Here is a 14,826-nt window from a genome sequence, read left to right as displayed (position 1 = left end):
GCAGAACTTGGTGAAATATGTGATGTGAAGATGCCTAAAGGGTTAAATGAATGAGGAATAATGAGGTTTGGGATTCAGTGCAATTGAAACAGGCACACATCTGAAATCAGACTCCCTGGGTATATTGTGAAGGAAAAGTGAAGGAGAGAACCCACATTTCCCCTTCACAATGCGAAGGGAATCTTATTTCTGGCGTTTGCCAGCTGTAATTGCACTGAATCACAGGCGGGATTATGTGTGGGTACCGGATATAGTGGGGTTTTCCTTTACGGGTTAGCGGGCGTAATAAAAATGTTTTTTTATCAAAACATGCAACTAAATCACTCCTCTGTTATCACACAAGATCAAAGTGTACAATCTCACTAATAAATTACAAGCCAATTTGGGAGAAGTGCCAGATTTGGGTACATATACACACACACACACACACACACATACACACGCACATATTCACACACACACACACATATACACACACACATATACACACACACATATACACACACACACACATATACACACACACACACATATACACACACACATATACACACTCACATATACACACACATACACACACATACACACACACACCAGTGGAATTTCAAAGGCTGAAGATGATAGGCTAATAATTAGATATATAAATATCTGTCCTCTTCAGCCTTTGACATTCTACTGCTGGATGAATGCCTCCCCAGTGATCTTCCAGGTCTGTGTGTGTGTGTGTGTGTGTGTGTGTGTGTGTGTGTGTGTGTGTGTGTGTGTGTGTGTGTGTGTGTGTGTGTGTGTGTGTGTGTGTGTGTATATGCGTGTATATGCGTGTATATGCGTGTGTGTATACATATATCATATATATTGGTAGCTAAGCCCTCTTCTTCCCAATATGTTTGCATTATAAAATAACACCCAATAAATAAATAATGCTAACGATATATAGTATGTTTACAATATCTTGCATATATTTTTACATGTATACATTACATATATACAATGCACATATAATGGAGGTATATACATAGCCACTCGGCTCTCTTTTGACGGAATGACTTCTTCAGCTGTAATGCTGCAGCCGCCCCATATATCTTATATAAAAAGTCATTAATATAAACCTGCCCTCCCATATACAGCATATGTCTTTTATCCTAAAGAGAGAATTGTACATTACATATTTGTTCAGTGGGTTTCCATGGCAATTTCTATTCATTAAAAGTACATTACTTGTCTGTGACATTCATTTGAAAGAGCTTTTTCTGTTTCCAACAGAGTTAATCTAACGATAAACACAGACACACACACACACACACACACACACACACACACACACACACACACACACACACACACACACACACACACACACACACACACACACACACATACACACATACACACACATACACATACACACACACACACATATATAACATCAAAAGTCAACCTTTTATTATATACAATAATAAATATAGCCGCTCGGAGGAATTAACATGGCACACGATCTCGTGTGCTGGGTTCTTTCATATATATATTATATGCACAAAAATTAGTAACCTAACAATAGTTAATAGATATGTGAATCTGTTAAAGTACATTTAAATGCTGCTATAGTGTCTTGGGTCCCACAAAAACCGAGAAAGAACAGATAGAGGTATAAGCACAAGTCAAGAAAAGATACAATTCAGAATTATGGTAACAATGTGTCTCTATACTAGCTCAAATACGGTAGCTGTGTGTAGGAAGCTACTATTAGCTAGTTTAGAGACACATTTTTAACATAATAATGAATTGTATATTTACTTGCTCGTGTGTGTGTGTGTGTGTGTGTGTGTGTGTGTGTGTGTGTGTGTGTGTGTGTGTGTGTGTGTGTGTGTGTGTGTGTGTGTGTGTGTGTGTGTGTGTGTGTGTATATATATAAACACACACACAATATATATATATTGATTTATATTATTTGTATTAGTAGATATAAATAAATATATGTAGGAGTACACAAAGATACATATACAAATACACATGCACACGTACACATGCACAAAGAGATATATAGATGATAGACTGATATCCATCTATAGATACACCCCCTTTTATAAATCAGAACCTACAAGAACCTTACATTCCTAAACTTAAATCAAAACTTTCAAATGATTAAGAACCAAAACCAGAACACTGGCCCGTGCTGATCTCTAGGGGTTTCTCACAGTATTTTCTGCTCATTTTGACCCCCCCCCGCATAATTTGGTAATAATCCAAAAAATGAACAAATCGGGTTTTAGCTAAAACCAGAGCCAAACCACGAGTGAAACAGCCTACGCTTAGTGTTCATGTGGTCCGGACGCCATGTCTGACTATTATACTGCGCTTAATGTTCATGTGCTCCGGACGCCATGTCTGACTATTATACTGCGCTTAGTGTTCATGTGGTCCGGACGCCATGTCTGACTGTTATACTGCGCTTAATGTTCATGTGGTCCGGACGCCATGTCTGACTATTACACTGCGCATTGACCAAGATGTTATGTTACTCCTAACTCTGCTTTATTTCTGTAATGTTTCTGGTTATTATAACATCGCTGTTTCATTAAGGGGGTTATTCATTAAACTACAATAGTGCTGATTGGGGCTCATGGGAAACTCCAATTCGTTGACTCCAATGGGTATTGACACACAATAGTGCCCCAATTGGCACTATCGCAGTTTAATGGATAACCTCTAAATATCTGTTATTATTTGTGCCAGTCTGTATGCTCTCCTGTAAAATCCATATACTGTGCCAGTCTGTATGGTCTCCTGTAAAATCCATATACTGTGCCAGTCTGTATGGTCTCCTGTAAAATCCATATACTGTGCCAGTCTGTATGGTCTCCTGTAAAATCCATATACTGTGCCAGTCTGTATGGTCTCCTGTAAAATCCATATACTGTGCCAGTCTGTATGGTCTTCTGTAAAATCCATATACTGTGCCAGTCTGTATCGTCTCCTGTAAAATCCATTTACTGTGCCAGTCTGTATGGTCTTCTGTAAAATCCATATACTGTGCCAGTCTGTATGGTCTCCTGTAAAATCCATATACTGTGCCAGTATGTATGGTCTCCTGTAAAATCCATATACTGTGCCAGTCTGTATGGTCTCCTGTAAAATCCATATACTGTGCCAGTCTGTATGGTCTCCTGTAAAATCCATGTACTGTGCCAGTCTGTATGGTCTCCTGTAAAATCCATTTACTGTGCCAGTCTGTATGGTCTTCAATATGATCTATGTACTGTGCCAGTCTGTATGGTCTTCAATATGATCTATGTACTGTGCCAGTCTGTATGGTCTTCAATATGATCTATGTACTGTGAAACCTATGTTCTGTAATGTAATTTTTTCCAATTGATTCTGAAAAATGTTTAACCAGCGCAGTGCCACTAAACAAAATAGCTGTCTGTTATATGGACATCGCAAATCCAGGATGTCTTCATCATGAGAAGGGTGTAGTCTACTTTCAAACATGTTGGTGGCAGACTGATAGGACCTTTCCACCAATATGTTACTTGGATGATGGGAAACCAATGCCAAAGTAAAAAGAGCACTTTATTCAGGACTACTTGCACATTGAGAAAGATGCACATTGTATCTCATTGTAGCCCTTTTCTCTAAACATCAGTGATTGCCACAGTTCAGGCCTAGCATGGCTATGTAGCCCAACCGACACCTACCTACTAACTCCAGGTCAACAGTACATCTTCAGATCTTACTCTACTGAAGCAAAGTTACTACCACACATGGGAATGGGAATACAAAGGCAGGACTAAGTTACTAAACCACTGTTGAGCTGGTGTTAGTTAGCACAATATAAGCCACATGTTAACTAACTGGTTATACACCTGTTGAAGACATTCAAGTGAATTATAGAAAGAATCCTCACATATACAACCTGTATTAGACATTGAAAGCATCCTTCTTAGCTGAGGGACCTCGCTCACAAAGAAGTATCTTCCATTTGAGGCCAACAGTTGCTAAGCCATGGAGGTCACCATGTTGTTATGTCTACAGTACCTCATCAATCTAAAATACGGCCCGTTCTTTTTCAACAGGACACTATGGGAAGGATATTTATCGGAGTGGAGGACCTGATCTTCACACTTTTATCTCCTCTGGATTTGTGACTTTGGGACGAGGACACCTTAAGGGTACAGTACAAAACATTTATTTATTTTACGATAACTATGGCGTTATTGTGTCCATATGTATTGAATTGGCTTTCACTGCTCTATTGATTACTACTGTGTCTATTGGCTGCTTATGTTGTAGTGGCTACTGTCTACAATTAAAGAAAGTTACGTCCACTGTTGATCGTGAGGGGTATTTATTGATTAGCTTTGAAATCTATCAACGGAACTGTCTTCATTTCTGTATACAGGTGTGAAGGAGCAGCTAAGGGGAGATCATTAAACTGCATTAGTGCCGATCGGGCCACTATCGTACAGAGACCCTTTGACTTCAAAGGCAAATTGGCCCTAGCTCATTTTAATGAAAGACCCACGAAGTGTCTTGGCCAAGGAGTAAGGATGTTATATTGTTGGGTTAGTTGGTTCTGCTATTACTGCTTACGTTTTGTTTTACGGATCTGGAGATCTTTCAGAGGAAGAGACTGTAACTTGCGGCGCGTTCATTTGCACAGTTGACTTTGTGTCATTGTGTTTGTAAGTACACAGGTCCGTATTTAATGAGATGTGACGCTCCCATGACCTTGCTGGAAGGTTTCAGCTTCACTCATTGGAAGGGAGCTGAAATCTTCCTTCGCAAGGGGAGGATATCTCCACAGCACATGGAACAGGGGCCTCGCCTGCGCAAACTCCACGTAACACTAGGATGGTTAGTTAAAAAAATGATTGGACTTTTAACTTACTTATTTTAAGTTCCCATCGATATCCTGAGCTTGTGGCTGAATAGAATGCATAAGGTACATAAATATCATCATTTTCCATGCAGGTTAAACTTGCCATTAATATGAAAGTCCAATGGATGAACCACATTGGTATAAAATTACTGATCTTTCATGTTCTCAGGGCTTAAACTGGTATAAAATGTAAATTAGTTGTCATTTTGGGTTATATAATGGAGCTATCCCATTATGGGAAATATTTACTAAGCAGTGCTCGGTCTTTAAGCTACTTTCTGGTCCATTAATATTTGTTTGTATTATTTAATGCTGATGGCGTATGCAGAATTTCCCATCTCGTGTTTGGCACAGAGAGATAAAGTGACTTGCCCAAGGTCACCAAGATTTGACCTGGGTTCAGCCACTTCTCCGGTGCTTAATCTCTCCAGACAGTGGGAACATCAATCAGTTGTGTTCCTGTTTACAGCAGCAACACTGATAGAGCTGTCATGGCCACCCACTCTTAAGCAAGAGAAAGGGCCTCACACATGCATGACATTTGTATGAGACTGCTGCTTACCTCTGGACCAGTGGACCTTGTGTTTGCCTGGGGCAGGGACTGTGATGGTTGGAGGGGGTCCTTGGTGTCGAGGTGCGGTCTGTGAAGTTGGGTGATTGGGGTTTAGGACTCTCTCAGAGTCTCCTGGTAGCATGACATTACCCTGATGCTGTGTGAGACCGTGAGACAGAGACCTCATTGCGTGAGTCTTGTCAGGGTTGCACTCATAGTGATTAACAATGAAGAGTGAACACCTTATATGGTGCAAGAATGGGCAATCGGAAACCTCTCATTACACTGTGACATCTTTCTCTATGTCGTAATATTTTCTAAAAAAAAGTACATGTGTGTAGAATTGGCATTTGGTTATTAAAAATGTTAGGACAAAATGAATTGTCATTGGTAAGAGGTGCTATGCTTTAGGGCAATTTTGGAGCAAAATTGATGCAGGGGGAACAATCTTCGTTATCCGTCTCTTAAGGCATCAAGGTCTTGCTACAATTTTTGCCCCGTGAGTGTATGACAGACTATGGGAGAGGTTAGGCAGGAGTTACATGACTCCAGACTATAATAATGTATTACAATGTAATCATGAATCGTGGATTTTTATGCCATCTCAGACCTGACAGATACGCTGGCAAAGAAAAGAAGTTAAATGGTGCAACGTAGACACAGACGTTGATATATCCCACTATAATGTAACTCCACCTATTGACACTTCCTGACTTGCAAGCTGGTTCTCTACGTTGATGACAACAGGTGCAAGGTTGTAATGCAAATATTCTGGATTCAGCCAACAACTTGCACAACCTGAGTCAGTAAAAAGTCTTAGAGATGTAATCAAAAAGGGGTTTTACTTAGCTTCGGTTATGTTCTCAGTTACAGCTTGCACAGCTAAAACAGCATACAGCAGGAAAAGCTCTCTGAACACCCAGGGAAGCTCCATCAATCTAGTCTGATCCTGAGAGTGATGGGAATTCTTGGCCTGGCACATGCACGGTCCATGAAGAAGCTCTGGCACTATCCCAGCCTAGGCTCTTATCTATTGCATATATTTTAGGCTTTCTCCGATCAGTGCTGAGTGTTGTAGCAAAAAAAGGCATTATTAAGGAAACTGCTGTGTCACAGTTCCTTTGTAGTAAACAACTCTATATATGGCAAACATGTGGTTGATAGAGAGCTCTGCTTAGCCACAGCACGTGTTTTTTTTGTGTATGTTACTTTCCCATACAAAGGTAAAAATGGCCTTAAAGCAGCAGTTCAAGCTGCCGTTTAAAAAAAAAATTCCATTCAATATGTGTATCAATACAATCTGCACACTAACACGTGATGAGCTAAGGTGCTGATCGATCCATTCTCCTGTGATCGATCAGCAAAGATTCGGCTCGAAGGTTCACTAAATCACTGTCAGTGCTGCAGAAGAGGACCAAAGACACAAAGTTCTGTGTGGAAGATCATGTGACTAGGCAGTCACTAGATACAATTGGTGCACAGGGCAAATTGGGGTGTGCCAGAGCCTGTCTCAGAAGAGGATGTGACTTTGTAAATGGTTTCTATAGAAACAAAAATGCTTGTTAAATTAAAATACATAAAAAATGTTTTTGTTTTTTTTAAAGGCTGCAAGTATTTTCTCATAGTACAGAACTGATTTATTACAATAAAAAACCACATGTAGGATATTACTTGAACTTCTGCTTTAATACACCGGTTCCTATTTAATATACTGTGATGATGTTTTCCCCTTGCAGGCAGAAAAAGCATTAATATAAACAGACATGTCAGGTGAGGGTGCAATAAACTTCAATGCCGTTGTACTGATAAAAAAAACCCCCCAGTACAAATACATTTCCTTTTGTCCAGAATCAACAATTGTGACGGATTTTGGTTTGCATCTCTGTGGTGACAGTGTGGCAGTGTTATCTGTTCCTACCTTAGCATGATTTACAGCAGCATTCAAACTGATTGAAACCAGAGATACGCGGCTTACGTTTACACCTGTGAGAGGGAGACTCACCTGTCAGGCGACAGTACGTAGCAAATAAGCAAACTCAGGTATTTGGCATTTAAGGGTTTCTATTAAGTGGGGAAGTCTTCTCTGAAGATGGCACTTTGCAGAATGATGCCTCGGAGGCTGACATTTAAGTCCATATAACTAGGGGGTACTGTCAGAAATACAGAAAAGGAAGAAAGGGGGGGAGGGGAAGAGAAAAAAGTGGAGAAAAAAAAAACTTCACGTTGCAGGAAGTGAAGATTTATTTGGTGTTTATTTAGATCAGCAACATGACATTTCCTGTGAGTGCGTCTGCTTGTCTTCCACAGGTCCCCAACCCTGCTTTAACAAACCCATTGTCATGTTATAGAGTGGTTAAGATGCAGACAAGGATTCTGGGTAATGGCATGTAAATGTGCACCCTGAGAGTGTCACTTTTAGCTTCCTATCCATTTTTACATGGATTCCCTAAAAAAACAAACAAAGAAAAAAAAAACAATTTGCTTGCCGCATTACACAGCTTGTACAACTAAGCCTGGGGCAAAGAAGTGCAGAGTCTGTAGACCCACTCAGAGGCAGGCCTTGTGGACAATTTAAGAGTTGCCCAGTTTTATGCAGTAGAACATTTCTTAATTGCAGGGCCCCAGTAAAGGGCAATCAGAGTTGCACAGACCTCCCAAATCAGGACAGCGGGTAACAAAATAGAATGTTACGGAGGAAGGGGCTGCTGTATTAACCCCTTGGTCACTTCAACAGGCTAAGAGATCCTGTTCCCTCTGTGACTCAAAGCTTTACCATCCTAACATATGGGTATTAAAGGCTCGTATGCTCTCCCAAAAAATGTCGTCGTCCCCCTCGGTGGGGAGCAGGGGGTCTCTGGTGCTGAACCACGTTCATTTCAGCTCCGTGGGCCCTCTGCACCCCGAGATACAGACCTCCGTAGAGGCCGCGGATAGCAGCTCCAGAGGTATTAAATGTCGCGGTCACGCGGGCCAATGCAAGGTATGACATCACGGATTCGTATTGACCCGTGTGACGTGGAAGCTTTAAATCCGCCATTTCGATAGCCCCACATCGCCCAGCCGTAGCTGCTACCGGCACCTCCTACGGGAGCAAAGTATCTCAGGAAGCAGGGGGTCCCCAAAGCTGAAATTAATGCAGTTCAACTGCGGAGACCCCCCTGCGTCAATCCTACAAATGTAAAAACAAAAAGGGGAATCGGGATGGCTGCTTTAAATGCCCCTTTGGCATATAAGAGGTTTAATTATGCAGGGACTTTGGCAGCGAACTACCACAGCGCTGCCTAGCAATGAACATGTGAACACAGCAAGCTGTACTACCATCTGCATCCTTACTGTGTGAGCGCGCCGTGTCGGAAGAAATTACTGCCCTTGAAAGGATAAGACGCTTCATTATACCCTTTATCATCAGCCTCGTTTGTCACATATTCAATTGGACCGCGGCATTTAGGGAAGACGGGGTAAAAAAAACATACTCTGCGTTTATCGACTCCTCCAAATCTCGCTTATTTTAATTACATTTCGAACACCTGCAGGATAATATTGTCAATGTAAAAAAAAAAAACTTCCTGCTCCTGCTTCCTCCTCTGACACTCGTGCCGCAGAATGCGTCTGTAACAGGATTTGCACTTCTAATCCCTCACAATGATTTGGTGTTTGGGACTCGATCAAGAGTCAACTTTGTCAACAGATAAAAGATTAAGAATCCAGACACCTCATTGTTTTGATCATGATGTATATGCAGCTACATTATTGTATAAACGTCTCAAACCCAAGGAGCATTTATCACAGGAGCGGGCAACTCCAGTCCTCAAGGGCCCCCAACAGGTCAGGTTTTCAGGATATCCCTGCTTCAGCAAAGGTGGCTCAGTAAAAGATTGAGCCACCTGTGCTGAAGCAGGGATAAATCAGTAGGGCATCAGTGGAATAAAGATTTCTTAGGGTTCTTTTTAATTGACTTTAACACATGATAACATTTTGGCACTGTAATAAATCGATAAGAAATAACTTGAATGAAGATGCATATTGTCTGCAGAAAGGACCGAAGATGGCAGGCAGAAATTCGCACTCAGATCTTCGTCGTAGCATTTGGCAACACGGTTTGAATCAATTAATTTTCATTTCTCAAAGCAGGCCGGCGTAAACACGCTTACGGGCTTATGTTTTATTCACACGTGCTTTGAGAATTTTACATTTACAATATCCTTTATGGCAAACACTCTTAGTAATGTTCTCATATATTCTCATAAGCACAAGCTTAATATTACCTTAACTGGGATAACATATTTATGAGCAAGTTGGGACATAGTACAGAATCGGACGGGTTATACGCCAATGGAATAAACCATAATCGGATCATTGCAGTGCACGTTTTGCAGAATAAGCTTGAATTTAGTGCGACTGTTCTGCTACATTTGCTGAATTTATGTGAAACGGTAACCCCACTCCGCTGCTTTCCTAGATGAGCCCATAATTTATATTATAAATAATGTAGGTATATGTGTGCATGTATATGTTTTTATTTATACAGCAACAAGAAAGTAATAAAGGAACAGCCCAAGCAAATAAAGGCAGAGATGTACTTACATATTTAATGAGAAAACAGACGTTATGATGCGCAAGGGATTCCGAGTCAGTTTTCTCAACAAATATCGCACTTTAATGTAGCGTTTATTTGCCGTTTTGTGCCTTTATCGCTCTTTTTGTTATCATTTTTTGGGACGTACTGGTGCATTTCTACTTTTTGCCTTTGTTTCCGGTGTTAATTTTCTTTGTCCTCCAAACTTTGTAAACGTATATGTTTTGTTATTCGAGTGCTACATCTTCAATACGGTCCTGTTTACTAATATAGGGCCCAGTGTGTAGGCAGTTGTGTTCTAATGTGGGATGTCTCAGAATAGGGAGGTATAGGGAGGTTTAACACATCACACGCATGATCAAACTCTCTGGAACAGTCTGCCTCGTACCGTTCGAGAGACCCCCTCTAAGGACCTACCTGTTTACCCCGGCATTTAATTAATTAACCATAACCTGTCCGGCATGTAATAGTTACAGCACCGTCCCATCCTGTATTGTCTCTTTCCTTGTGTTTGGTCTCAATTATAACCTGAATTTTTTACCTTTTCCCCCCCCTTTTTGTAACTGTGAAGAGCTGGGAGTCCCATTGGGATAAAAGCATTATATAAATAAAGTTATTAATATTATTATATTTATATAGGAATCCCTGCCCCACAGAGCTTACAATCTAAGGCCCAGATCTACAAACCTCTGGGATCCGCGGCTCCTAACGTGACATTACTTAAAACAGAAATGGACGCTGTGTTCCCTGAGTTAGCATTGTATCCTCAAATGATAAGCAAGGGCATCGTCCGAAGTACATCTCATTGGCGCAGGCGGAGAGTCACATTATTGTAGCATAATGTTGTGTTATCATCCAGTAACGTGACATTAGGTGTATATCTTAGTGTTACTCCTATCCAGACCCCGAGATAGGTATTTAACACAGGTTGAGGAAGAGAGGACAAACAACCAAAACCCGCTACCATTAGTGATATACTTGTGCATTAAATCATACAGAGTAAATAATGACCCCAAATTAGGTGCAGCAAACACCTCTCAGTCTTTATAAACCAAAGCAAACAAAGAAAAGGTACTGGCGCAAACTAATGGTAACATTTAGTGAAATGAGGGTGTTGAATGATATCTCCCAGAAACCATTATCCCTTAAATTGGGGAAACTGCTACATGGATTCTTGATGCTGGTCTTTAGGATGGATCTCCCCATAGAAAGATAGATAAGCTCCACATCGTATGATATGGCTTTACTAAGGTGAGGGGGTGAAATAGATCTCTCTCCTTTCATGCTCCCCCCCCCCGACCCCCATCACTACCACATCTACCCCCTCTTCTCCCTCCCCCTCCCCCTTCTCCTCCAAAACCCTTATTTCAGGGTCTGGACGTTCTGGGGGAATGGGATGTGTATACCGTGGCGCCGGAGGCATTGCTAGCATTGGAACAAAAGCAGGCGAAGGGGCATTTTCTAGACTAAGCAGCGGATATTCGCGGCTGAAAGAATCTCTACTCACCATGTGTATAAACCAACTTAAAGCAGCAGTCCAAGCTGCGGTTTTTTTGTTTCCCCCTCCCCTTCCCTTTTTATATGAGCATCAATACAATCCACACAATAATAAGTAATTGGCTAAGGTGCCGATCGACCGGCAAAGATTCGGCTCGGGGGTTCACTAAATGGCTGTCAGTGCAGCAGAAGAGGACCAAAGATGCAAAGCTCCGTGGGGACGATCATGTGACCAGGCAGTCAATAGATACAATTAGTGCACTGCTTGAGAGAGGGCGGGGCTCAAAAAGGGGTGTGCCAGAGTCTGTGTCATAAGAGGAAGGGGTGTGACTTTGTAAATGGTTGCTATAGAAACAAAAAAATACCTGTTACATTATAATACATTAAAATGTAGTTCAGAGTTGTTGTTTTTTAAATGCTACAAGTATTTTCTCATAGTACAGAACGGATTTATTTAAAAAAAGAAAAAAAACACAACATGTAGGATATTGCTTGGTCTGAAGCTTAAAAAAAAAAAAGATATTCAAAAAGACAAATTCAAAAAAATCTCTCCATCGATCTGATTTGTAGCATCAGTGTCTCAAAAATAAACTGCTAAAAAAAAATAATCAGTGCTTTTTTTTATAAAGATCAAAAGGAACGAGTGCTGATAATTTTAAACCGGTTTTATGACCGAATTAACTCCTTCAATGCCAGGGGCGGCTATGTTTTTGTTATGTGGTATGGCCGACTTTTGAAAATCACACGGTCTCATATTAATATAAAATTGTGTGTAATCAAATATATTTTTAGCCAATATCTCATCCTTATCGGCTCAAACAAAAAAAGTATTTTAACCATTTCCTATCCTCCGACCCGGAAATTGATCGTAAACTGTGTTGACCGGTGCAATTGCATGAAGACCAATAATAAGGTCAGACCACAGGTACCCAAAAAGGAGGGGCAGTTTGAAGGTCAAAGCGTGAGCGGAACCCTGGAAGAACACCCTCACGCCTCCGTATGACATAGCATCGATAACTATTCCATGCATTGATTTAATCTAACTAGGGGAGATCAATGCTGCACAGGTCTGTTCACACACAAGTCATTTCACATAGTGGATAAGCAAGTGATTGTATTATCATTATTACCAGTAAACTCCCAGTAACCTACTGGGCTATTTTTTCTTTTTTTGCCTTCAAAACATTTCCCGGTGTGATAATGCAGAGGGAAGGTTGTGGAACGGGAACCGTGGGATTCTAATTGAGCCTTGCTACAATTACAGGTCGTTTTTTTTCTATGACTAATTATTATGTTCTGATATGTTGGGGTTTCTATACAGACTGATTTACACATGAATGCAGCAGAACTCAGGACATTGAAGCAGCGGTGTAATCCCACTGAGCCTATTGAGATAAGTGGGTGAGTAGGTAGCACTATAAATATGAATGCAAATTATTTGTGCTTCCAAAAAAGAAACTGTACAAAACTGTATTTTGCATCAATTTGTGCTGGCAACAAATATATGAAACTTGTTATGTGAGTTTCTTATGCCCGGCGGTGATTTCTTAGGCATAGAGATTAATAGGACACATGACATCGTGGATTGAACGGAGACAAAGAAACAATGCACCATTTACGGGCCGAAACTTTGAGAAATATGATTTGCAAAATGTATTTTTCTGTTAAGCAACTCCTCCCCTAACTGCTCCTATAACTACTCCCAATAACTCCTTCCCTAACTACTCCCAATAACTCCTTCCCTAACTGCTCCTATAACTCCTTCCCTAACTGCTCCCAATAACTCCTTCCCTAACTGCTCCTATAACTCCTTCCCTAACTGCTCCTATAACTCCTTCCCTAACTGCTCCCAATAACTCCTTCCCTAATGGCTCCTATAACTCCTTCCCTAACTGCTCCTATAACTACTCCCTATAACTCCTCCCCTAACGGCTCCCAATAACTCCTCCCCTAACTGCTCCTATAACTACTCCCCTAACTGCTCCTATAACTCCTCCCCTAACTGCTCCTATAACTACTCCCAATAACTCCTTCCCTAACTGCTCCCAATAACTCCTCCCCTAACTGCTCCTATAACTTCTCCCAATAACTCATCCCCTAACTGCTCCTATAACTACTCCCTATAACTCCTCCCCTAACTGCTCCTATAACTTCTCCCTATAACTCCTCCCCTAACTGCTCCTATAACTTCTCCCAATAACTCCTTCCCTAACTGCTCCTATAACTACTCCCCTAACTGCTCCTATAACTACTCCCCTAACTGCTCCTATAACTGCTCCCTATAACTCTCCCCTAACTGCTCCTTATAACTCCTCCCCTAACTGCTCCTATAACTGCTCCTATAACTCCTCCCCTAACTGCTCCTATAACTCCTCCCCTAACGGCTCCTATAACTCCCCCCCTAACTGCTCCTATAACCGCTCCCTATAACTCCTTCCCTAACTGCTCCTATAACTCCTCCCCTAACTGCTCCTATAACTCCTCCCCTAACTGCTCCTATACCGCTCCCTATAACTCCTTACCTAACTGCTCCTATAACCGCTCCCTAAAACTCCTCCCCTAACTGCTCCTATAACCACTCCCTATAACTCCTCCCCTAACTGCTCCTATAACTCCTCCCCTAACTGCTCCTATAACCGCTCCCTAAAACTCCTCCCCTAACTGCTCCCTATAACTCCTCCCCTAACTGCTCCCTATAACTCCTCCCCTAACTGCTCCCTATAACTCATCCCCTAACTGCTCCTATAACTACTCCCCTAACTGCTCCTATAACTACTCCCCTAACTGCTCCTATAACTACTCCCCTAACTGCTCCTATAACTGCTCCCTATAACTCTCCCCTAACTGCTCCTTATAACTCCTCCCCTAACTGCTCCTATAACTGCTCCTATAACTCCTCCCCTAACTGCTCCTATAACTCCTCCCCTAACGGCTCCTATAACTCCTCCCCTAACTGCTCCTATAACCGCTCCTTATAACTCCTTCCCTAACTGCTCCTATAACTCCTCCCCTAACTGCTCCTATAACTCCTCCCCTAACTGCTCCTATAACCGCTCCCTAAAACTCCTCCCCTAACTGCTCCCTATAACTCCTCCCCTAACTCCTCCTATATCTCCTCCTCTAACTGCTCCTATAACCGCTGACTAGAACAATTCTTCTAAATGCTCCTATAACCACGTCCCTAAATTGCTCACTGACACAAGTGAATCAAAATTGACACAATGCAGCCTGACACCTTAAGGAAGACAAATGCTCCTCATTATCGCCCTTTTGTGCTTTATTGTTTCAGTGAGAATTAATGTATCCTTCCTATGAAGGAGA

At 41.5% G+C, this 14,826-nt stretch overlaps 1 protein-coding gene across 3 annotated transcripts in view; it reads left to right on the top strand.

Moving 5' to 3' along the window:
* SHISA6 (shisa family member 6) overlaps window positions 1–14,826 on the top strand; it is a 189,660-nt gene that overhangs the window by 64,195 nt on the left and 110,639 nt on the right. For all 3 annotated transcript variants that reach the window (XM_075579641.1, XM_075579640.1, XM_075579642.1), the window contains one exon: window positions 4,074–4,169. In XM_075579641.1, the coding sequence (XP_075435756.1) occupies window positions 4,074–4,169 (96 nt within the window). The remainder of the gene's footprint in view (window positions 1–4,073; window positions 4,170–14,826) is intronic.

The sequence above is a fragment of the Ascaphus truei genome, chromosome 22 (genome assembly GCF_040206685.1).
Source record: "Ascaphus truei isolate aAscTru1 chromosome 22, aAscTru1.hap1, whole genome shotgun sequence".
NCBI lineage: Eukaryota > Metazoa > Chordata > Amphibia > Anura > Ascaphidae > Ascaphus > Ascaphus truei.
This window is presented reverse-complemented; position numbering and strand designations above follow the sequence as displayed.